The sequence below is a fragment of the Falco naumanni genome, chromosome 5, assembly GCF_017639655.2.
Source record: "Falco naumanni isolate bFalNau1 chromosome 5, bFalNau1.pat, whole genome shotgun sequence".
Taxonomy (NCBI): domain Eukaryota; kingdom Metazoa; phylum Chordata; class Aves; order Falconiformes; family Falconidae; genus Falco; species Falco naumanni.
Genome location: NC_054058.1, coordinates 10,686,375 through 10,712,981, shown reverse-complemented (window position 1 = coordinate 10,712,981; position 26,607 = coordinate 10,686,375). Strand labels below are relative to the sequence as shown.

The 26,607-nt window shown below is 38.9% G+C and overlaps 1 protein-coding gene across 2 annotated transcripts in view; it reads left to right on the top strand.

Annotated features, from left to right (window-relative positions):
• ANO2 (anoctamin 2) overlaps positions 1-26,607 on the top strand; it is a 192,552-nt gene that overhangs the window by 52,171 nt on the left and 113,774 nt on the right. For both annotated transcript variants that reach the window (XM_040596853.1, XM_040596855.1), the window contains 3 exons: positions 3,827-3,891; positions 22,329-22,463; positions 23,628-23,788. In XM_040596853.1, the coding sequence (XP_040452787.1) occupies positions 3,827-3,891; positions 22,329-22,463; positions 23,628-23,788 (361 nt within the window). The remainder of the gene's footprint in view (positions 1-3,826; positions 3,892-22,328; positions 22,464-23,627; positions 23,789-26,607) is intronic.

Below are 26,607 nucleotides of genomic sequence, written 5' to 3'. Positions count from 1 at the left end.
TTTTTATTCTGCCTATTAGGTTCAGTTATGAAGTGTTAAGTATTAAAAACATAAAAGGTTCTTTCCAGAAATACTTCATTGATTATTCACATATGTCTCTGCTGCCCAGCCATTGAATCTGCTGTAGTATTTCTATGCATAACATCATCTGTTTTCTATCTGAATCTAATAGTCTCAGTGTTTAATTTCCTGAAAAGCCCCGATCAGGTTTAAAAGAAAGGGGGGCATTTTTGAGTTGGTTTTGTTGTTGTTTTTTTCTTTTTCTCTGCCCCCTTTTATTTTGTCCATTTTAACTTATCCGTATCTCCCATTTCAATTGTCTGCTGTATAAGCCCAAGCAATGATGAATTGAGCCTGTCTGGGTACATATGCCAATAAGGAAGCACAAGTAATGAAGGTTTATGTACCAGTTCATAATATAAAGGTTAATCCTTATTAACTCTCTTCAGGATTTCCTTGGAGAAATGCACAGTGAAACAATACTTTTGCCACATCCTATGAGAATAAGAAGTCTGCAAGCAATGAAACCCACTCTTTTCCTAAGACTGTTGATTGGAGTAAAGGAATTTCCCTGTTTTAGTGTGACTTCTGCTCTAGAAAAAGATCTTTTTAAGAAAGCTGTTGCACAGCAGCATGGTATTAATTTGCCATGAGTATAAACACTGACTGGGTCTTCTTTAAGCTTCTAGCCCACTGGCAACTTGTAACCTTTCGTTGCTAGCAATATGTTTGACATTGAGAAATACATAAGGGCTTTGTTACCTATCTGGGAAATACACTGTTGTCATTATATAGTACAACATCCCTAGAATATTAGAAGCAGATTGGAAAGTGTTATTTTAAACTTACAGAAAGTACTGCTTTTAAATGAAGCTGATAAAATACAATAAACTATATTACAAAACTCTTCCTAGAATTCCTTTCAATTTAATAAATATCATGAAAGGAAGCACATTCCAGCTTCCAGATTAAGCTTAATCTTGTAAAATTGCAGTGCTGAGACTGAGGTTTAGTGTGGGCAACACACGTGAATGGAAAATATTCATGCCATAAACTCACCTTCAGTGCTATGGCTTTTGGAACCAGAGTAACCAGTGTGATTCTGTAGTCTGACATATTGCCATAGCAGCCTGTCCCTGAACTGAGTGCAATTTTAGAAAGAGCTGTCTTCTGCTTTTCAGATTCTATTCTGTAGCTACATTCAAAACAGCCTTTAAGTAGTTTTAAGGATAATAGCTTTAACTGTCTTGGTTTGTATATTTCAGAATGTGTTTATTAGTACAATTAGTTATGGAAATAAATGAAATTGTAGCTAATGCTGTGAGACAATGTAAAGGGGTGATTTTGAATAGGTAACCACAAGCATTCATATGAAAATATCAATATGGCAGCCAGGGAGATCCTCTTCAACTGCTGTTGAAGCCAAATAAATTCAAACCTAGTATCATCGTTTCTTTCCACAAGTGCAAAATATTTTGAGTGTGCTCTGTGAGAGCAATATTCTAAAAGCCAAGACTCCGCACCCCTGGAATCTCATTGCTGAATTCCCAATTGCTTCAGCAGTTTAGTGTTTACTACCTGATCTATGAACAAAAAATACTTTACACTTTATCTTTAATAAGTATGCAATGGCATAGCTCTGTTCACTCAAATGGTTGCAAGCCAGTTTCCATATTCTGAACAATAATACTTCATCAGGTGTGTGTCTGCAGGATCCAAGTCTTACTTGCTCACTTGGTATTTATTTAGTTCTTTCATATAGCATCCACAGGAGGAGAGGCATTATAAACAGTAGAAAAATATGATTGGAAACCTCAAAATATGTCAAGATAACTCTGCAGTTACAGTATCTGAAATTTCTCCATATTTATTTTAATTGCGCTGTTAATTTCATAAGATCATGTAGCATGCTGCTAGCTGTCAAAATGGGCCATTTGACAGATGCAACTACTGATAATTGCAGAAACTGTATGTACTTTGTTACCAACACCCTCTCCAGCTCTTGCTTGTTGTGTACTTGTGTGCATGTGGTTCTTGGTTTGTGTCGTCCTCCCCAGCAGCCTTACAATTTATTGTCCAATCCCAGCCAGTTTAGAGAGGAATAAAAGGCTCAAAGGTAGCAACTCAGCAATTACACTGCTTCCCATTTACTACAATTTCCATGAGACAGGCAAAAGACAATCAATTAGTGCTCACAGCAAAGGAGGAACTGAAGTATGATAATGTCTCTTGGAGCCAGCAGACATTCCACACAGAAGCTTATTCCCAAAACACAGGTTCATCACTACTCCAGTTTTACTAGGAATAACGTGGTGCCTTATTTTAAAGCAGCTGACCTCTCCTATGCTACTCTTTTTCTGGACGCCCTCCTCTTCTTTTTTGAAAAGAGGGACAAAAGGCTTAACAGCTGTCTTTTTGGATGGTACACTTTTATAATCTATAAACAGTTATGTGGTTAATTTAGTTGTATTTATCATCATATTTGGTTATTTTTTATTATTTTTGATGCACTCTGTACTTCAAGAAATAGTTTTCAATGAGCATGTTGGTTTAGACTGTCTGCAGTCCTTTCACAGCTGAAAACTGTGAAAGGAATATGAACAACTCCAGTGGTTCCACTGGAATGTCTTACTGTTTTGCATGCAACTGCCCTGATTTTTATTTTCCTCTAAATATAAAATATGGCGAACAATCATGTATCAAAAGATCGTGCTGATATTTCCTCTGAGCTTCTTTAGGTTTTCACATAATTCTGGAAGGCTTCATTTTTTAATATCCTTTCTAGATTATTAATAGATTCACACACAGTTATAAAACATACTGCTATCAAATTAACTCTTTTACCAAATTGTTAATTGCATGGTAATTTCTGTGCAGCAGCTGGCTTTTGTTCCAGAACAGTGTGATGTCTTTCACACCGTAATTACCAGTTTCCTTTGCAGCTCTTGTAAAAAAGTGTCACAGGTTTCTTTTTTTTTTTTTTTTTTTTGAAAGTTCAACAAAGGTGTGATCTATATGACACAGCATGAAAGAGGGAATGAGGAAGACTATCCCAAGTCCTGTGTCTGTTGCAGTTGAGTGGATTGTGGTTAATAAGTTTCCTTTTATCCCTGACTGTTCCCGCTGGATTCCTCCCATTGTAAGATGTTTCCATAGGATCTGTGCCTTCCTTTAAGCTGTCTATAAGCTGTGGGTGAGTTTGCTTTTACAACAGTAAATGTGAACTCGTGTGTCCGTGTGCAGCATGGAGAGAGAAGGGGCTTTTACACAGGCTTTGCTGGGTGTAGTAGCCTCAGGAGCTGAGCAGGAAAGCAGGCTGGTTTTGACATATTTATTAATTCTTGGTATGTTTTTACATACCAGTTTACCAGTCTGGAGCTCTTACCTCATTTCACTTCACCTTGGACCTAGAAACACTGGTCAATACTTATCTACGGTATGATTCCACACATTAAATAAATTAAATCACAGAAGAGTGTCACACCGGAGGTAGGACTATTTCTAGCATCTTTCCAGAGACTTCCACAAGACTACAGCCTCTTTTGTTTTGAGCCTTTGTGTTTAACATTACTATCTAATACGTCGGGTGAGGAGCGGGTAGGTATGTGGAGAAAGATGTATGTATACCATCCTTGTATTGCTGGCTTGGTTGGAGTCTGCCATAACCATCTGAAAAATGTACTTGGTTTGCATTGAAGCACGAGAAATTGCTTGTTTTGGTACATATATTTGTAACTCTTAGAAGATGTTTGTAAAAACAGATGGGATCACGTGTTACAAGTTAATTTTCTTTTTTGTTTTTGTTTGCTGTCGTTTCTTTTTTTAGTTGCTGTATCGAGAATGGGCAAGATATGGGGTATTTTACAAGTTTCAGCCTATCGACCTCATAAGGTAATACGGACTTCTATAAAATACTAAGGGACCTGGTTCTTAGCTGATGCAGACTAATTAACTTCCAATTACTTCAGAAAATGAAAACTTGGATTGATCAGAGCATTTAGAAATGCACTCACTGCTTTTCTATAGCTCTGGTGATAGTTTACTGTAACAAAAATACGGTAAACAGTAATGTACCTTTGTTTTTGTATAGTGTTTATCCTCGGAAGATGTTTTTGTATAGTGTTTCTCCCTGGAAGAATGTCATACTTCAGATATTTTTGTTTAAAAGTATTAGTTCCTTCAAAAAAGAGTAATTGCCATTTACACTGGTGAATTTTTATTGGGGAGTACGGTCACAAAATCTCTTGAATAATCAGAAGCTGGTGTTCACATCATGAATCAGTGTGAAAGTATTTAACAGTTCTGAAATTCATTCAATTCTTTTTACTCCTGGTTTTACAAGTTTTATTCATCTGAGCACATCCATATGTGTTCCCAGTGTTTTTCAAAAATTTTGCATTTTTACATTACAAACATAGAAGAAGTTGGTCTTAAAATAAGACAAAACAACCATGGTTTTTAAGGTATTTCCACAATATCTCTGCAAGAAAGTCAAACAAAAATAAAACAATTTTTGTTGTATACTATAAATACTGAGTAAGGAAAAGGAAATGTTTGTGAAAACTGTTGACTTGAAATATTGCTAGATATCTGTCTAGGAATAAATGAACTGTGATATTAACGAACAAACAATAGGGGGGAAAAAACCCAAATCTGTTTCTGGATAATTTGTATACATAAGAAAGATGACATTTGTTAACACTTATCTTTCGAATAATCAAACTCCAACTAGATTTTATTATACGATCTGCTTCTACGTGATTACCTGCTAAAGCTGGTGTTAGTAAAATGGATAATCAATAACCTTTGTAAAATGTATTTATTGTGTTTTGAGTTAAAGTTGAAATAGTGCATATAGTTTTTCAAAGACTTAACCACTAACTTGTAACATGAGCAGAATTGCTCTTTGCTGGGAGTGAGATGTTTCAAATTTTCAAATTGTAGTGTGACCATCAAATCTTATTGAGGTCCTGCAAGACTTTGAAATTTCCTTTTTTCTGCCTCAATGTTTTTGTTCAATATTTATGTCCTTTTTCAATACCAGTTATTCCAGGCCAGGCTACTGTATGAAATAGGTAAACTCAGAATGAGGTTACAACACTTGGTATGTTAGTAAATATTACAAATGTTAAGTTAAACTGTGGCTGGCTAGAGGAATTATCAAGTTTTACAAGACCTGGCAGCTCAGCTGAATTAAAAATAGTGGTACATCTGCTTACACTCAATCTTCATTTGTGTTTTGCTGTGTCCATTATAATATTTCACTATAGCGATATGATTTCATAGAAATTCTGTGGTTTAAACTTCTCTGAGAAAGAAAAATAAGGACCAGACATGTGCAATTGATTCTCTGTTCTCAGAGATGATTTTTCTTGCTTTTATCTTCCATACTTTGCTTGACTGCAAGTTTGACTGTTACCACTAAAATAAATGTGGTTTTTATTTTCTGGGTAATGTTAGAGCTTTAGAGTATATATACCTGAAGAATTACCACCCTCTCCTTTCTGCAACTGAAATAGATTTTTGCACTTCTGTACCGTGGGGGGTATTTGAGCTCAGTCTCAACGTGGATATTTATTCCCATGGCAAACATTAGCCACACTTCATGGATTCTGAGAATTTACTGTCATCCTTCTTTCTTGGACTGATTACATTATACCCAACATTTTTTTTTTTTCTTTTGCTTATGGAAGCACTGTGTAACTTAACAAGTTTACATCCAGGCTTTGATGGACAGAAGAAACAGCATATATTTTGCTTTATACTTAGAGCCTGTTGTGACTGATGTTTTTAAATATATTAACTCTGTTGAAATACATTGCTTAAATAATATTCATATCCTCACATTATTTAGACTTTTTAGTCTAATTTTTATTACAACTTGCAACAGTGTAAATCTTTTTAACTATTCCTGTTTTCACCTTTATTCATTAAGAATGCACATTGAAAATAATTCTTTAACCAAAATATCTACGCTAGCAGAGTAGGTATGGCACTGTGGAATTATTAGAAATTATTCGTGGTGCCTCAGCCATGCTTCTGGCCATTGCAGTTGTTGCCAGTTCCCAAGTGATTGCACGCCTGAGCTAGGGACCACATATGTGTTATGCTCAAGTCTTGGCACAGGGGATTCTCTGAGGTCTCTTCTCTAAGGTCTGATATCCTGGGTGAGCACTAAACTTCATAATCAGTCTTAGAATATTTTCAAGTAATTTATAACACAAACCCAAATGAAGGCCCATTACGATATTTGCTGAGAGTTCCCTTCACCTGTGTCTTACACCTCTGTGTATTCTGCTCTGGCTTTAATGCACCTCTTTGGGCTATAGGGAAAAGCTAATTTCTTTTGTAAATTAGGAAATGCAGTCATGAGTGAGGAGGATTTAGTCAAATGAGAACATGGTGGGTGTTACAAATTTCTATTCTACAGCCAAACAATTTCACTTCAAAACTTTAAGGTAATATATAGTGCAGCTTATGCAGATAGTACAGTGTGTACTGAGGGTTGATTTGTAAAATGTATGTAATACCGTATCTCAGTGCTCATCCAGATATTAATTAACATTGCTTAAAACAAAGCCTGGCTGATGCAATGCTTTATTTTCAAAAGCATATGAATGTGTAAAAATAGCCATATGAATTCCATTTTTACCTTTCATATGTGCCTATTTCCAACTCAGATGAAGACAATGATAAACATTTTTTGAGAGGGAAATTAAAAAATTTTTGTTAACAGATATCCTAGGCTAGAAAGTACTAAAAACCATTTACCTCCTCTTTTCAGTCACCCTTAGGTTTGGAATGCAAGGGTGATATATTAACAACTAGAGAATGAAAGCTGCAGTTCTAGGACATGCAAGGCTCTAGAGGTCAGTCTGTTATAGTTTGTTTTTTTTTTTTTTTTTCTCATTCTAATTTAAGTATTGCTTTATAGTAGAGAGGAATTTCTCTAGTGTAGCTTTCTTGTAGGAATGCACTTATCAACAGTAGTTTCTCTCAAACCTTGTAATGTAATATAAAAGGTGCTGTAAAAACATCTGTGGTTCAGTGCTTCTTTTCCATTTTGCTGATGTTCTTTTCTCAAATGAAGATGAGTTAAACCTCAGTTTTATCAATTTCTGCAGTTAATGCATTTATTAGTTTCCTAAGGGGTAATACTATTGTTGATTCAGAGATGGGAGAGTGTTCCTTAGGAGTTTTATGAACCTGCATAAAGAACATAGGTTTAATGATTTTTTAAATAAATGTTATAGTATGTTAATCAAAGTTTTAACAATGTGATTCTAGAATTAATAGGCTGTCTTTAGACCTACCCTCTGCTCAAAGCAGGGCTGACTTGAAAGCCAGATTAAATTGCTAATGAGTTTTGAAATCTCAGGATGGAGGTCACACAGCTTCTCTGGGCAACCTTTCTGGCACTGCACCACTCTCAGGGGGAAGGCATTTTTCTCTTGTCAAGACCAAATATTTCTTGGTACAACTTGCAGCCATTACCTCTTGTCTTTTAGCAGTACACCTCTAATCAATTATAGCAAGTCAAGAAAAAATACAGTGAGTATAAGAAATACAATAGAATTTATAACATATTATATTTTTGGTTGAATGCAACCTTTATCACTTAGGAGTTCTAGATGACAGATTAAGTAACTATGCTAAGGTTACTGATATAAAAAAGAGGTGGTTATCCTTCTTAGACAGAGTCCTGGAAAACAGGCAAGTTGTCTTCTTAATGGACATCTTGAAGCACCTGCAGATGGGAACTGATGTATGAACTGGAATTCTGGATATGGGACTATCATCATAAAAGGGAGGTCCCCTTTTGTTATCTTGTTACTAATATAAGATTATTTCACTCTAGGGAAGTCAAGTAGACACTTAATTTTTAATTGTGGTGGAGTTTATTTTAATATCAGTGCTCTAAAAGGTCCTAGGTCAAGTCATCAGCTCCTTCTAACCCATCTCATTTTTCATGTTTCTATTTATATTTCCTGTTGCTAGGACCTCACCTAACTTTTTAATAACAGGCTACATTATGTATAGCATGATTACTTTCAAAGCTCCACGTGCCCGTATATGCTTATCTTGCTGTAAAGCCTAAAACATGGAAGACAATGGAAAGATTAAAACTGTGTGTACAATAACTCTTTTTGCAGCAGTAGGTGGAAAAGTGTGTTAACCAGAATATTATTTATAGTGTATAGCATGTAAATCAAAACTTGGGAGTTTCTGTTACTCAAACTGTCTGCCTAATATATCTCCTCCTTCCTATTTTTAACTATGTTTTTATTTGGTATGGAAAATTGTTTCAACTTCATGTGTGATGAATTCTGGCCCCTCGTTGCAGTGTGCCCGTGTTGAACCTGCTCTTGACTGAACAGTCACCAGTTCCCCCCTGCTCCTGGATTTGAATGTTGTCTTCCTAAAGAACAGCAGCCTGTAGCTTTCTCTTCCAGGCAGTTTTTAAAACAACGACAGATCTATGATGTTCAGAAGTTTGCTTGTTTCAGCTCTGGCTGTTGTCTTCACTTTCAGTGCCTTGGGACCTGTGTGGTGCAGCATCCAGTGAAAGCAGTCAGGACCCAGAAGTGTTATTACTGGTTTGCCTTTTCACCTTTTTTCTTCTTTCATTAATCTTCAAAACAAAACCCAAAAATGGGTATATCTGTTTACCCTACTTGGATAGGGTAGTTTTAAAGGAGCTATAAGATAAGAAAAGGGGCGTTCTGCTGAAATGGTGCTTTTACTGACTTTAGAGAAAAGCATTTCTTCCTTAGAAAAAGTGTAGTTATGATCCATTTCTGGTATAGCATTCCTCTAACTGTGGCCATCTAACCACTTAATACATTAGCAAATCGCTGCTTCTTTCATTACTGTGCTTTGTAGACACATTTTCACCTCTTGAGAGAGAACACTTGTCTCCACATACTGTCTAGAACTCTCAGAACTTGAAAATAAAGGTTGGCAGTGCCCTTCCTAATTCCAGAGGTATGCTCAAATGTTCTTCAATCATTGTTTATGCAGACTTTGGGGCTAGTGGTCCTCAAAATGCAGATTCTCCTGTATGTTTTAATTCCTCTGCTTCCTTGTCACTCTTCTGTTCTTGTGAATTAACCTAATCAAACATCCGATCTTTATTTTTTATGCAGTGTAACCACTGTGGCAGAAAACAACCGTGTAGTATGTGGTTATCTCACAGGGACTGAACAACCCACTCTAATGCTTGCCTTAGAGCTAAACCTAATCAGTCCAGACTAATATTTTAGGAGAGATATATGTACAGTGCCCCACACTGTGGTGGGCTGGCTGACCCAGCAGGTCACTTACACTTCCCGCAGTCGCAACCCACACCTATATCTTTTCTGAAAGCCAGGTTCCAAAGCAGGAATGGTGAGGGCTGCCTCCCATGTACAGCCAGCTGAGAGCAGTGAGCTCCCTTCATACCCTCCCTCTGCAGCGCTCACCTGATGATCACCAGCTTCCATAGGGCTGCAGAGAGAGAACTCCACCATGGAAGATGTGCAGGGTAATATCCAGTTCCTGATGCTTGGAGAATAGTGCTGTTATAAACTTTTCTCTCTGCTAAAGCACCTACTAGGTCAGGTGGTTATTTGCTACCTTCTAAGACTTCACGTACGGCGTGGGGTCTGTACACTATTACAACGGGGAACGTTCCTCTACCTGACAGTTTGATTCCTTAAGAGAAATGCCCTTTCAGTGGAAACTAATTACATTTCAGGCTTACCCACTGATTCTTTCCTTTCATAGCCCCATTTCTGTACTGTGTGTCAGTGGGGTGCTCCTCGTTTTTTGGGGTTCCCTTTCCTTTTGAGGGAGGAGGGAGTTTACTTTCTTTCTGGATATCAGTGATCAGTGGGTTGAAAGTGTTGTGCTTTCCCCCTTAGTCTAGTGAATTATTCTTCTGAGAACAGTGATTCATGGAATCCTGGAGAGGGTCCCCTTATGCCAGGTGGGTAACGACAGTAAAAACCAGTTCTTGGTAAATCACTAAATGACTCGGTTCCCACACAGAAATATGGGAACACTATGCAGTTTTTCTCTGACTGTCTTTAGCAGGCATATATTCAACATTCACAAGATGCTGAAGCTATATGCAATGACTTCTTTTTTTAGGAAAAAGAAAAAGCAGCTTTAAGCCTGGGAAAATGCAGTAATCGAACAAACATAGCATTTAAGTAGAAAAATGCCCATGAGCTCCACCAGTAACTTTGGCAGTAGTCCATATAGCTTCCTTCCAAACCTCTGCTGAGAACGTGCCTGAGGCAATAATCTGAACATATCTTCTTGCTATAACCCTTTTACACTTGGAGTCCAACATCTTTTTATAGTTCCAAGGAACTCTACAACAAATATTCATTCCCAACATGGGGCACGTTCAACTTACAGTTCATCATCATTAAAGCACTACGTACAGTGGGAAGTACTATTCCAGCATCCACTCAGCCTTGATGTTGTCCTTTGTTCCAGTTTTTACAGCAGAGATCTTCCTGGAGGGAGCCAGAAGCAGGTGGGACCCGGGAGCATGGTCTAGTTGTTGAGAAAGGAATGTTTTCTCCATCACTGCAATTCTTTCACCTTTCCGGTGTCTATGTGACCTCATTACCCCTCATGACCCCAGTTTATTTAAAAGTTGACTTTTGTATCACGCCATACATCCATTAAATGGACTGCATATCCGATGCTCGATGCTAGGACAGCGTTTTTCATCTGAAGTTGTAGGGAGTTTCCCCTCCATGCCTGCAACTTCTCATCACAGGGCTTACATGAGTGCTCCAGCCTGTGTTTATTGCAAAGCAGAAGGTTTTTGCTCGTGGTGCATAAATCACTGAAGAATTTGTATTGAATTATTTTGCTGGATGCAGGCCTGTGACTGGAGCGAGATGATTTACTTACAGCTCTGCATTTCATATACTTTGACAGTCCTGTAGGAAGTGTCTCTCTCTCTCTCTGTTTTGGCAAGAGCTTGGCCTTATTTATTGGTGCTTGTATGAGAGAGAGAATTTTAAACCAGTAGTAGGCTTGTATTGCAGTGGTGAGGAAAACCAGATCCCTGCTTTCTGATAAACATAATTCCCAGGCTTCAGGTCACTGTCTGAGCACTAAATCCTCATTACCATCCAGATTCCTCACTCCTTTGGTGGGCTTTTCAAAAGCTACATCCAGCAAAGGATATGCATATTTGCATCAGGACTTATGCAAACCCAAGGCTCTGAAGACTGAAGTTATAAAGATTTTTGGTGCCCACCCTCCCTCCCAACCCCCCCACCCCGACCCCCACCATCCTCCCCACCTTGGATTGTGTAGTTTTGTAGGCAGCTAGAGTTCAGTTTTATCTGTGTGCGGAACAGACAGGCTAAGTTCCACAGTGCCTGTATGATGCTTGAACTTCATAGCCAGAAACATATTTCTTAATGGACTCGAGTCCATTGAATTATTCCCAATCCAACAAGTATCTTCAGAGATGATATTAGTGTTTTTTGATAGGAAATTAAAGTTCTTTTAAACTGGAGATGCAAAAGCCAGAAGTGGAAGCCAGATTTGGAAAGAAAAGAGCAAGTCCTGCACATTTTTATGTACAAGCATACAAATATTTGTAGGCATCTAGAGGTGCGTATGGCTAGTAACTGCAGCAGGGAATAGAAACCATTGCTGCATTTGGGTGGTTAGTTCTGTTATTTTTCTTGTAAAACTGCACTTGACATCTTAAACACTGTAGAAATTTCTGGCTATGACATGCTGGGGTGAGAGGAAGTCCTTTTCTAACTCCTTGAGCACTGATCAGGGATTAAGACCAACATTTGTCATCTGATTTAAAGGTATACCTGAATAATAAGATGCTTTGCATGAGGATCCTATCTCTCTCTGCACGTAAGTTACGTTAGGACAGACCATAGATTTGTCTGATCCAGTAACCTGTCTCTGACAGTGGACAAAACCAAGATGACAAGGGCAGAGATTAAGAACTGGGCGCCATGTAACAACTATCCCCAGAAAATACCCACATAAAGAAGTTTTCCAACATGGGAAATCTCTGGACTTCCACAGTCAGTACAGACTGGAGCAGAAAAATCAACATTTTAATGCCATATTGAGCAGGTGATTATTGCTGTTGTGTATTGCTGTCTTGGTGGAATAGCTGCAATTGAAGTGCTCAGAGATCACAGGATCGAAGAATGGTTGAGGTTGGCAGGGACCTCGGGAGGTCATCTGGTCCAAACCCCTGCTCACAGGGCTGTCTAGAGGCAGTTTCCCACGACTGAGACTAGATGCTTTTTGAATATTTCTAAGAAGGGAGACTCCACAACTTCCCTGGACAACCTGTTCCAGCAGTGCTCGGTCACATGCTCAGTAAAGAAGGATTTCTTGATGCTCAGAGGGAGCCTCCTCTTTTTCTGTTTGTGCCCTTTGCCTCTTGTCCTGTCACTGGCCATAACACAGAAGAGCCTGGCTCCGTCCTCATTGCACTGTCCCTTGAGCTATTTACATACATTAATAGGATCCTTCTTGAGCCTTCTCTTCTCCAGACAAAACAGTATTAGCTCTCTCAACTTTTCCTCATATGTGAGGTGCTCCAGTCCCTTAATCATCCTTGTGCCCCTTCACTAGACTGTCTCTGGTTTATGCATGTCCTTCTTGTGCTGAGGAGACCAGTACTGGACACAGTACTCCCACCGTGGCCTTGCCAGTGCTGAGCAGAGGGGAAGGATCACCTCCCCTGCCCTGCTGGCAATACCTTGTGTCAAGCAGCCGAGGATACCATTCACCTTCCCTGCAGCGAGGGCACATTGCTGGCTCTTGTTCAATCTGGTGGGCACCAAGCCTCTCAGTTGTTTTTTTTTTTTGTTTTGTTTTTGTTTTCTGCCAAGCTGCTTTCCAGCTGGATGGCCCCCAACAAACATTGCTGCATGCGGTTTTTCTTCCCCAGGTGCAGGACTTTGCACTCCGCTTTGCTGAGCTTCATGACATTCCTAACAGCTCCTTTCCGCAGCCTGTTTAGGTCCCTCTGGGTGGCAGCATGACCCCCTGGCATATCAGCCACTCCTGCCAGTTTTGTGTCATCTGCAAACTTGCTGAGGGTATGCTCTGCCACAGATCATTAACAAAGATGTTGAACAGGACTGGACCCAGTATTGACCCCTGGGGTACCCTGCCAGTTACTGGCTTCCAGCTAGACTTTGTGCCACTGACCCCGACCCTCTGGCCTGCCCATTCAGCCAGTTTCCAATGCCCCTCTCTGGCTGCTCATCCAGCCCATACATCAACAGCTGCTCTATGAGGATCTTATGGGAGACAGTGTCAAAAGCCTTACTGAAGTCCAAACAGACAATATTCACTATTCTCCCCTCATCTATCAGGCTGGTCACTTCATCATAGGAGTTTATCAAGTTGGTCAAGCATGACTTCCCCTTGGTAAAGCTATGCTGACTAGTCCTAATGATTTTCTCGTGTATAATATGTCTGGAAATGGTTTCCAGGATTAGCTGCTCTATCATCTTCCCTGGGACTAAAGTGAGGCAGATTGGCCTGTAGTTCCCTAGGTTCTCCTTCTTGTCCTTCTTGACTATGGGGTGACATTTATTTTCCTCCAGTCTTCGGGCACTTCTCCTAGTTGCCATCATGGATCAAAGATTATTGAGAGTGGCCTTACAACGCCATCTGCCAGCTCCCTCAGCACTTGTGGGTGCATCTCATCAGGGCCCATGGACTTGTCCAATTGTCCAATTTGCTTAAGTATACCCTGACCCGATCCTCTTCCACCAAGGCTATACCTACCTTGCTCCAGCCTTCCCCCCGATGTCTGGGACCGGGGAATCCTGAAGGCCTGAAAGATAATGAAACATCTTGCATGTTTTTAACTTGCAGGATGCATTTGAATGTGTTCTGTTTGCCTTTCCATTTGTCACAGTCTCAGAAATCTGAGGACTAGCAATTTAAATTTTAGTTAAACAAGAAATTTCTGTAACTCTCTTATTGTCTAAAAATGACAAGGGGCAAGCCTTGCTGTCTCAAGGTGTGCAGTAATACCGTGACTAAAAAAGGATTGATTATACTGGTCTTTTATTGGAAATTACACATCTGTTTATTAGCCACTAGATGGTGTCTATCTGACAGCAGTAATACGTACGGTGCAAGTACTTACAAGTACCTATTAAAGCAAATATACAAAATTAATCCAGATTCTGTAGTAACACTTAACTACAATAATTTGAAAAGCAAGAGAGTTTTCATGAAATATTAGTTATTATAAATCAATTATTTATGAAAAGAAGTCAGTACTTGAGCTTCAAACTGTTAATTTAGATGATGAAAATTGTGCCAATCATCTTGTGAAAACTGAAGATTAGGTAAGTGATACATATCAGTGACCTCACATTTGTTCAAAGCAAAAACATGGGGAAACATCTAATTTGCAAATTAAGGGAACCCAGAAAAAGAAGTAATACTAGGTATTTAAAAATAGGAAGAAAAGGACTCGGTAACCTCCCTGCCAGTCTAAAAAAAAGGCTGATTCACTGTATCATATTAAATAGGTTACTCCTTATTTGTAGGAGCTTGTAGAGTTTATTATGAGATAAAATGTGATATGCAAACCCGAATGAATTACTTGTTTCTTAATTAGAGGTTCACTTGGTGTGCTGAGGTGTTTATGGATTGGAACTGTACTGCCTTCCTCATAGGCAACCTCTATTGACTTACATTAGTATTGACAGCCTCAGGCATCCAGGCTACCTGCTGTGGATTTTTAATTTGCCAGGTTTGGAGGGTTACTGACATTTTTGAATGCTAAAGTATGCTAGAGAATAAAATAAAGCAAGCTCAAGACAGACACTTCTGTGTACGTGGATTGTCTTATGCATGAGTTCTTAGAAGTGACAGGACAAACACTGCATTACTACTCTTGCTGAAAATCTCTCTCTCTTTAGCAAGACGTGCTGTGGCTGCTGCAGCCTCAGAGACACGTAGAACTTTTGTAGGCAAAGAACATGACAGGCAAATCCAGACATCAACAGAATAATATCATCAGGCACTTAATACTTTCAAACACTACATAAGGTTAAGGACAGCTATTACTGCACCTAAGGTGTTATCTACGTATGAGTACATTATTATTTTTACGTTCCTGCAAATCACATTCTCTTTCTATCTAGCTCTCTGATAAGAGGTTTCTTTAACTGGGGGGATCTGAACACTTTACAAAGACCATGCAGAAATGAAAAAAATGCTCTGTAGAAGCACTGAAGCTTCATATTCTCCCACAGCAGAGGGGAGAATGCAGTTACAGTGCTTTTGACTAACCAGCACCACGTTGCTTGCTTATACAGCTGGTAGGTAGTCAGCCTTAATTTCTCTCTCAGTCACAGTACGTGTCTCCTTATCATGCCTCTGCTGTTCTTTGCATTACAATCACTAAATAAAGGCTTTTTCCATTTTATAATCCATCACCACAAAGCATGCCCTTTCAGTTGTATTCTGACAATTTCTTGAAATGGAAGCAATAGGGTTTGTGCATCTCTGAAGGTCAGTGAGTGGCTTGTCCTGGTTTTGTTCCTTTATGGGGTAAGGTTTGATTTTTTGCTGTTTTAAATTGCAGTTAATATACAAATTCTGTGGGTTTTATTCTAGATATTTTTCCTTTTTTTTTATGCATTAGAATTCGAGAACTTGAATATTCTCTTCCTCCACACACATCATCATCTCCCTAAACAGCACCCTGTTACTGTATTGGATAGGACTAATTTCCTAAGAGCCAAGAGACTAGGGAAAAACATTGGTTTACATCTTTGTGAATTTCAAAATTTCTGTTCACTAAGGAGTTGCAATATTTTGACAGTGGGGTTTTTTTTGGTTTTGTTTGTTTTGGTTTGGTTTGGTTTTTTGTTCTGTAATGGATCACAAGTAATATTTCACAGTGCCTTGGAAGAAAAAGTATCTGTGGCTGGAATAACCTGTAATTTAGGCAGGTTTAGCTCTGGACTTCAGGTACCATTTGAGGACATAGCAGATACTTGTTAACTAATATTTCCAAATAAGAACTTTAACTGAAGTTGCTTGATTAAATGGCTCCTGTGGCATCTTGCTTTGTTCTACTTGCAGGAAAAAAGGAGTCAGATTTGTAGTTTCTGTGTTGGTTTTTGGTGAATGCTTTTCGTCAGAAGCACTGTAGATGACTCGGTGCATCACTTGTTAGAGAAAATACACAGGGTATGAAGTCTTTTATAGAAAACAAAAGCCAGGCTGTGCCTCTGAACTTGTTTCCAGGTCTGACTGGTCTGGTACCAAGTGTTCCAAAGTGAATGAGGGACATTTGCAGATGTGGAAACAAACGTGAACATTAGAGCTAGCTTTCAGCATTTAGGGTTTATTTTAGGGTTCTTGCATGGGCTTATCAGATAATCTTTATCTTTATATCCAGTTTAGGGAAAGCCATGCGCCCTTACCTTGGACAGAGGCTTTTTTCTTTGTTTTCTGTATGCAGAACCAGTTGCCCTTTCTAATGGGCTTTTTCCTTCCTGCCTCAGACTCAGCTGCATAGTAGTTTGTCTGAGGTTCTGTAGTTGTGGGTTTTTTGTCCTCTTAAAATTTTAATAATTATTTTTTTCAGTCTCTTGACAAATTGTTCCAAGGGGAGTTGTCTTCTGCCAGGAGCCTTTCTTGGTTTCCATGTTGCTCCATTTGGTGCACTCTCTGTATATCTGGATCTAGCACTGACACATTTCTTCTTAGGACTGTCTGGACAGAATATGTGCATATATGCTGTCAGGCACAAACATGGTAGAAATCTCTAGGATCTCTGGATGCACAGCAGCCTCAGTGCCGCTGCTGAGCGGTAATTCCACCCAGGTGTCCCAGATGGTTGTAATAAATGCTTGAATCCTGTCCTGAGAAAATTTTCAAGTGAAGACAAAATGACAAATCCAGAAAAGTTTTGACGTAAGCAACTCTACCTGGAGTGAAATGGTGGGATATAGAAATATATTATGTCTTCTTCCTGATTCTGTTAGTGTGACTGGGCTTTTTCTGTACTTCAGCAGTCTTTCTGAAATAGCTTTACTGTTTTGAGATGGGCACTTCGATTTGGTGGGACCTATTGTCTCAGAAACAAGGAAAAATCTCTGTTCTGAACTTAATATGTGCTACAAATTGCTTCTGTGTTTGTAAGGCTAGTCGTTGTTCTGCCTTCAGTTTAAAGGTACATTTTCTTCTGTTGACAAAGCTCTATGAAGGAATTAGTTGTGTTCCTGACCCTCTGCAAGAAGTTGTCATTTTTTGTGCTGGTCTGTCACAGCTGTTCACAGGCTTACACGGCGAGCTGCCGTGCCGTGGGTCACAAAGGGAACGTGTGCCTGGCCTGGAATATGGGGAGGGAAGAAAGTTTTTGAACTGGCTCTGGTAGCAGAGATGTTCTGACATGAAACTGTGCTTTGAGAGGACTGCTTGTCCTTTCTCCCAACAGTTGAAACACCAGAATCTTGCCCACAATCTGTGTGAATAGGTTTATTTTGAAGGCATAAGTAATAGATGTAACTAGTTTGACCATTTGCACAGAGAAAAGCCTACCCAATAAGTAGCTGTAAATCAGTTTAGTTTTGCATAGAAACTATTCCATCACTGTAGGGGTGGTGAAATGAATTGTGGCAAACATGAAATAACAGCTGGCCTAGAACGGGGTATGGAAATTAAAATACTGAAGAGTTCTGAACAGATTTCCCAGTTAGGTGACTCAGTGTCCACAGCATCTTTTCCTTGCTTTTTTAACTTTGTTCCTGAATGACTCCAGAGTTCTTTCCAGCGTGTATCACACGCCACATGCTTTATCCACATTCCAGGTATCCCACACTTGTTTTCACAAAGTTAAAACCGAAGGGTTTTTCTCCTTCTTTCTTTCCACCCCCTGCCCCAACTCTTAGCCTATTTATAAATCACACAACTTGGCACGGGAGCACTGTGACCAACATGAGAGCATAGAGTTTAATTATCAGTTACTCTTTTTGATGTTGGTTTGGCAGCCAGACAGACAGAAGTGCACTGCAGATGTCTGGTTCAAGTGTTATACGGGCTAAGCAGAGGGAACTGAATAAACTGTTTCACTGTGTCCTTCTCAGTCCTTTTTATTCTAACTGTGCCGTGAGAGGGGACACACTTTCTACAGGTCGCGGTTGTTGCTGCAGTTTTTAAATGCTGTTTCTGATCTTTTGCTTGATCTCCAACTTTTGTTCAGTTTCTGAAGGAATTACGGATGACTTCGACAAATGTCTCCTTAAAGACATGATTCTTACTCAAGGGAACTTAGTGCTTGGTAGGTGGCCATTTTACTAGCATTCAAAAGGTCTTCCAAAGTGAAAGGCATAAAATTTTGCCTTATATTGTAACAACCCACAGAACAAAACGCTTGGCTGCTGCTTCTGGTAAGAGCAGTACGTGCTCATTATCAAAGCCATTTGCCCTTTGCTTTGGATGAGAACTGCTGTCCTCATTGCAAATGTGTATATAAAGGGACATTTCTTTACATTAGAATACAGCTAATAATAATACAGAGGAAATAAAGCTCATCCAACGCAGAGGGCATACTTTTTTTTTGTGGCACTCTGCAGTGAGCCATCCATGAGCATACTTTGGAAAGCATTAGTCCTTAGCTTTGTCTGGATATACGTGAACTGGATGTGAGTTAGCTACTGAGGGAGAGAAAAATTCTCATCTCATTTCTCTTTTTCTATGCCAGCATAAATCATGGGTAATTGCTTGAGTATAATAAAGTAAGACTGGTTTTATCCCAATGTAAATGAGAGAAATGCCAAGTTCTTGGTGTGAATATACAAAAACTTCTAAAAATTCATTTTCTTTACATACATCTTACTCTGCCCTTGAAGAAGACTTTATTTTTCTCTCTTCACTACAATCAATCCAAGATTTTTTTTTCCTTCTAGTGTGAGAATGTAGAGGGGCTAGTATGTCGTCATTTGAGAAACCTTATTCTGCTTTCAAAATGAAATAGCATTGCAGTTTGCTAACATGTAACTGTTGACTTGAGTAGGAGTGGAATGCTTTCAAACTTTGCAAAACTATGCCAGTGTGCCTTTGTTTAAGAGATTTTTAGATGGATGCTAGAAAGAAACTCACCTCATGGTATTCTTAAGGTCTCAGCCAAAACCCACTGCATCCAGCTGTGGAGGCAGTAGTTTTTATCACAGGTGGTCACAGGTGTTTTCAGAGGTTTGACTCCTATTCAGAGCACTGGGAGGACAGTTTTTGGGACATGTCGAGAAATGAAGGGACATGTCCATGTCCTGTGTGTTTCTAGCTTGATAAACACAGATTTACATTTATCATCATGCTTCCAAGCAGTCATTGCTTCTTCTTAGATCATTTCACATTCTGGCACATTGGTGAGCTTGGGCACAACAGTCGTAATTATTTTTCTTTTTCATAACAGTTAAGCCACAGAACATTGTAGTTTTCTTCTTGGCAACTGTGTTTTTTTTTTTCCATACTGCCAGAACATTGTTGACCTCACTTTCTGGTGGCATGGATGCAAGTTAGTAACCCTTTGCTTTGTAGGTTACAGATCACATCTATTGCTGGAAGGCTTAAAAATTCTAGACGAAGCCTCCTAAGATATAGGCTTCAACTTCATTGACCCTGGTCAGCTGCTCTTCACTCTCATGCTTCTGGGATCTGAACACTTTCTGAGCTGATTTGCGGCCTTTTATCAAAACAATGGACAGTTTAGAACAGCTCAGATTGTGGACTATTTTTCATGTCTGCTTTGACCTATTTGGAGCACTTTAGCTCTGCATGTTGCTCAATTCTACCGATAAGGAAGCTGTAAGAAGACAGAAAATCAGAAAAATTCCCCTTTCCTCCCTGTTCCATGTTGTTAGGATGTGTTCAGTGATGTTTGCCTTACTGTCAAACACAAGGTGTGCCACTTTCCAGTCAGGAGGAAACCTGAGAGCAAATTAAGTCTTCTTCTCCCTCTATTCTGTGCTGCTCCAAGACCATTGCTGCTGTATGCAGACTCGCATAGAAGGCTTGAAGAAAAGCTATAGGCCATCTGATTATTTCTATATTTTAATCAAGTATTTCCTCCCTCATTTCATATTAAATAAAAACAAAAAAACAAAACCAAAAAATGTGAAAATAAAGAAAAACTACCTCCTAAAAATTACCTCCAAAATTACCTGGCATTTGCTAAGTTACAGGGTAGTCCCACAGTATCCAGAATATATTTGCAGCATAAATATTTACCTTTATCATTTTATAAACTATACTGTATCATATAATATCATATTTCCTTATTTTCTGTGCACTTGTGATAATCTGTTGTCCCGTGGTGCATAAAAACCATATAGTGGTGCGAATGTTATGAAGAGCTACTAAGCTGATATATGCTGTTTGAAGACTGGATACTGCAGGTAGTATTCCCATTCTGACTTGTGCAAATTTTCTTTCCAAAACAAAAAAAGAATTATACAGCTGATGAAGTTATTGCCATTTGAGTCATCCTACCATGATTCCACCTGCGTTGTTTGATACTTCACACAGTGTTGCTTGTGATAGCCTTGCAAGTATCGGTTGTAGGGGCTGTACTCCTTTCCTAGAAGATTCCTGAAAATTTCCCTGCTTTTGGGCTTGTTCTCCAAGTTATGGCATCCCCTTATACAGATGATAATGTTGTCTGTGTATCACCTTAGAGTGCTTTTGTTCTCTTTTCCCTTTGATGATTACACATGCCCTTTCTAAAAGGATGAGCGATGTTGGTTAGACGTAAGCAAATATAGGCACCCAGGTAAGGCAACACCGCAGTAGGCATGACGGCACTGCCCGCTTCCCTATGTGAGAGCCCAGGAACGTGAAGTTAGCTGCAGCTGTGATGGTGTAAGAACAGTAGGAACTGTAATAATAAACCTCCTGCCAGTGTTGCTACCCTTACTCCTTTCATCTGAGCTGGAAATGACTGTGGAGGCTCGTCAGCTTGTCCCATGGCTCTCCGCCCTGGTCGCACTCCTGCCCCTGTCTCTCCTGTGGCAGGAGCAGCCTGGCCCTGAGACCTAGATTCTGGAGTAAAACTTCCAGTTGTGCTTGTGCTGCTGAAAGGACTCAGCTCTACAGACATACAGGTTTGTCATTAAGTTCTGTCAGAATTGAACTGTATCTGTTAAAAGAAATCCTGGGCCTCCAAAAATCTCATTTAACCATTTCCATTAGGAAAAAAATTAATCCGGGGTGCTAAACTTGGGTGTAACTTTCCTAGTGTGAGTGAGTTCAGCATCAATCTCAAAGTGGGATTGCACTCTGCCTTTATGAGGAGCAAGTCTTGCCTTTTGTTTATTAGACATGTTATCTTGAAATTTTTGTTCTTTCTGGCACCACAGTGTGAATGTCTCACTGATTCAAACGCAGTGTCGTGCCCTGAGTGCTCTCTCCAAAGCTGCTTTCTGCCCAGCATTCCTCCACCTTATTCTCTGGCTTGTGAAACGTTTCTGTGTTGTTTTCTATCTAAATTTGGTCTCATTTTAGTTATGGTGAGTTCTTGAGCTCTCTGAAGCTCTTGGTGTTTTTCAAAATTTGTAATCACTCCTAACAGTACTTTGGAGTGATCAGTGAGTTTCATCTGTGTTTAGCTTATTTCTTGCAGTGTGATTCATGAGTACTAGCACATATTTAGCAACATCTACAGTGAACTCTTCCTCAGAGCAGAAAGTGTTTTTTCAAACCAGCTGTTCAGAGACTGTTAATTTGTCAAAAATATTTTTTTTAAAAGCCAGTGTTAAGTGTGCAAGTAAACCTTCCTTCTTTAACAGCAATTCAAGATCAGTGTCTTTTAAGATATCAGAGGGTGTTAGCATGTTCCCACAGATGTCACTTCCATGACTCTCAGCAATTGAATCCAGGAGGACTACAGAGGCAAAGAATGATGGCATATCTAGATACTTTTCAGAGGAGCAAATACTTTCCAGTGTTTTCTGATAAATATTTGATTGAAATCCTGCTACTCTTGATGGGAGCGAGGGGTATTTCACTGACTTCATTTAAGAGATGGAAAAGCTGCAGTCTTCCCTGAGCAGATATTGAGTACATATTATAATGATACAGGACTTCTTTAACTTCTCAGAATGAAGAACGTCAAACTGCCTAAATGACCCCCTTTGTTTTACTTCAAGATACTCAGGATTTTCATCCATGTCTTTGAAAATCAGTATTTTAACTTTAAGGGATTGGTAAGAAATTGTAAAACACATTTGAAAATTATAACCTTGACAACATATTTTTATTTGGCTTTTTTTTTTTCCCCCTCTTTTCTTTTTCAGAAAGTATTTTGGAGAAAAGATAGGACTTTATTTTGCATGGCTGGGTTTATATACAGAATTCCTCATTCCATCTTCAGTAGTCGGGATTGTTGTATTTCTTTACGGATGCATAACCATTGAGAGTGACATTCCTAGGTAAGCTTTCTGTGATCAATAATTTGTTACTTGAAAATTGTAAAATTGTGCTTTTTGTTTGTAATCCTTACTGAGAATATTTGCTTTTAACATGTCTGATGTATCATTAACAACTCTGTGAGCATCAGAAAACACACATGCATTGAATAGATAAGACTTTTGAGTGACACATATTTATTTGGCTGTTCAGTCTTTGCAGCTCCTGAAACAGAAACATTCAGTGAGTCTACTGCATTATCGTAAATTCTTTTTTATGGTGTTCCTTTGCTTTTTATGAATGCACATATCTTCACACTCACCCAGAAAGACATCATGCAAAACTCACTGAAGTTAATGCAAATACACTGTCCAGTAGTCTTGGATTACTTTGTTATTCTTAGTAAAATCAGGCTATTTGCACAAGGAAGATGAAGAATAGCTGGCAGACTTAGCATATTTGGTATCCACAGGATTCTCCTTGACAGTTACAAAAAACCATTGAGTTTCTTGCTGTGTCCCCTGAGGGTGTTGTACTAAATAAAACCTGCCAAATTCACACAGTGATGTTAATGTCTGCTTCCCAGTGAAGAAAAAGGACACTTCCCTTTTGTTATCAGTGTCTGACTCTTGTCCAGATAAGATACTGGATTACTCATACTGCTGGTCCCACTTGTTGTGGCAGTTCCTGCATTCTCTCAAATGAATTGGCAACTTGTTAAAGTGGATCACTGCAGTAGGACATGATTAGTGATAGGTAAATGATGAATAACAAGGCATCTGTGTTAGGGTTTGTTTTCTTAGTTTGATCTGAATGAATGTTGATGAGTTGTGCTTGTCTGTGGGAACATTGTGTGTTAACGTTTAAACTTAAGTGAGATTTATGGCTAAGATGTATCTGCAGCACCCTCTACTGCTCTTTGAAATAGCAGAGAGCATTACTTTAACGATATGATAGCTGGAAACAGCTGTATACCTTTCAAATGATATAATAATCAACATATTGATATTACAGTTTGAATAGTTCTTTTTTCTTTTGAAGTCATAGAAAAAATGCTATTTAATGTTGGTCAATATGGGAACCATCATAGTCAGGGTATGCCAGCTACTCATGAAGCAATGTTGCAAGTCTTCCCTTTGCTCACAATCCTGGCAAGGATGCTTGAGCTTTGTCCTTGTCATTCATAGTAAAGAAATGTGCGACCAACGCAATGCCTTCACCATGTGCCCCCTGTGCGACAAGTTCTGTGACTACTGGAACCTTAGCTCTGCTTGTGCTACCGCTCGAGCTAGCCACTTGTTTGACAACCCTGCTACAGTCTTCTTCTCCATCTTTATGGCTCTCTGGGGTGAGTATCACTTTGCATGTTAACAGTGGTGGTTAATCTTTCGACTCCGGACAAACGAAAGCTGCAATGCACAGTAGTGGAACATATCCTAGCCTTACATATAATAACGTGCTCTTAGATTGAATGTGATACCTACGACTTTATGAAGCTGGCAAGCCTCAGAAGGCCAGTGAGGGGCTGTATGTGCTGAGACTGAAGAAAGCAATACTATGGGCCTTTCCCCTGTCAACAACAATCTTTGAAGTCAATGGAGAAGAATTGGGCAGTTCAGGGAAGAAAAATGGGTCATTTCTCCCTCTACTGCCTTGTTTAATGGCACTTCTAATCTTTGGGGCCAGAATGTATTTGGGGATCGGTATGGTGCAGGCAGCTGAAAGGGTTTAATTTAAGCACAGAATGCACTTTCAAGTGGGCCAACTTAGTCACATAATTCTATCAAAACTTTATGGGATTCCAAGAACAATGGGACTATTATCGTTTTAATTATAATATGTTCTAAAGTATTCCATTTAAACAAGCTTGGGGTTTTTTAATGGCAAATATACCCTGTCTCGCTAGAGGATATCAAAACACTTCATAAACACTAATGAATGCATTGTAGTATTATTCTTATTGTTTCTGGCCTCACCTCTGCCCTGAAAGGTGTGTGTACTGTGCTTGCGTGTATTATTGCTGCTGCTATGCTCTCAGTCACTCTAGATCTTGTTTATTGTGAACGTTAAAGGTGTTATTGCTACTGTAAAATGATTTTTTGTTTCCCTATTCAATGTTCACAAAATGAAATTTTCATTCTTAATATGAAATTGAGCAAATATATCACTGTATTAGAGCCATCCCTCAGCAATCAGTGTGTAATATTTTGCAACCCTATTAAAATCTTACAGCTTGGTTTAGAAATGACTAGTTGTTAGCTTGGTGTTGGGTATGGATAGCACATGGTTTTTAAGGAACCTGCAGACAGAACAGGTCATGGAAGTAAGAGATTTTTTTTTTTTTTACCAGTTCCTGGAAAACCCTTCAGCAGAAGTTAGGGAATATGTAAGCACAGTAACTGAGAGAAATGGCAAAATATGATGAATTTATAGACTCTCACAATAACTTATTTTACTACTTCAGATCATTGCCAATTACAGATTAGACTGGCAGATAAGGTGTCACAGTTTACCTGCTGCCTTGAAGCACATAATAGGCTGCCTTGTCCAAGTTTCAGTGTAGCTGTTTGAGCAGCATACGTATGAATGGTGGTTCATTTACTCTTTCATAGGTAAACAGAATTTTCCTGACAGAGAAGCTGTACTATAAATTTGCACCCATGCAAATGATCATAGCCGTGCAGCCTCATTGAAAACAATCAATTATATTTTAAACAATTATATTTTAGTATCAACAATGCAATGCACAAAGCAAAATGATGATACATCCTTTCACTAAGATAAATTAGAATCTGTACAGGAATAGAAAGAAACAATTTTTTCCATATGGGTTGCTTTAAAAGAAAAGGCATGTAAGAATAACAAAATTCTTAGAGCTGTAACAGTCCCCCCCCCCCCCCCAAAAAAAAAAAAAAAATCCCACAGATTGGAAAAGTCTGTTCTTGGGGCCATGATACTGAGCTTGTCAGAGCAAGAAAATACAGCCGTCATATACAAAGAACAGCAAAGTGAAATAAAGTATCCTTTACTAACTCTGCCCAGCTTGCCTATTAAGTATTACATTACACCAAATTTTGCTGCCTTACTACTAGGAGACTGTGCTGGTTATGTCTAGAGCTCAACCTGCTGAATGACAAATCTCATTCACACACCTGATCAGCTTGCCTCACAGTGTCTTGCTGCCTGAATGCTTTTTGGTAGAATATAGTACAGCGATGTGGGAACTGCCATGTTGTGTGACTTACGACTGTGTGCTTAAAAGAGTAAAGTGTGGTAATTTGAGCTGGCTTTATTTTGTGACGGTGTTTGGCACAAGAAGTCTTTCCTCCTGCTTGCCTTTGCTCATTCTGTAAAAGGCAGATGACTTACTATGGTTGTTATCTTGAAAGAAATCATGCTTTTACTAGCTGATCTGGTGCTTCTGAAAGTATCTTTGTGATTCCAGCTATACTGTTTGCAAATGACCATATTTACAAAATACAGACTAGTGTCTGGGTAATTGTGCTTAATGTCACTGGTGTTCTGGGATGCTGAATTTCAGCTGTCAGGTGCATTTATTAGAAAGGCGGTTGAACATATCAGGAATGTTTTTTCTGCTCGTGTAAGTCAGTGCAAACCCTGCTGATTTCAGAACAGCTACTGCATCTAGCCAGATAAGTTCTTACAGAGCTAAATGTGGAATTGACATTTTGAATAACAGGAAAAAATAGAATGAGTAATAGCATCCTATAAAATAACCAAATGTTTGGTTTTTTTTTTTATTATTTAGAATATCTAAAAAGCCTTGAGTTTTCAAACACGCTAAATGTAGCTTTTATTTTTCCTCTCCTCTGTAGGGAAGGAGCAGAAATAGCAACTTAATCACTTAATTTCTGAATTTTCTTTCATTGTACTGCCAGTCCTGTGTTTAAATGATATTTATTTCTTACATTATGGGAGTATATGTGCAGGAAATATTTGCAGCTAACTGTTGGAATAGGTTCTGTTTTGTAAGAGTAAGGTTATTTTAATAGTAGTCTAACTTTTCCCAGTGCTATCTTACAGCTTACACCAAGTATAGGTGCAGTCAATGGAAGCTAGATCTAATTCTCCACTGCTGTGTCTTGTGGAGCTATCTACGAGATGTTCAAAGTGTTGTAAATACTACTGTGATCTAACGACTTTTTA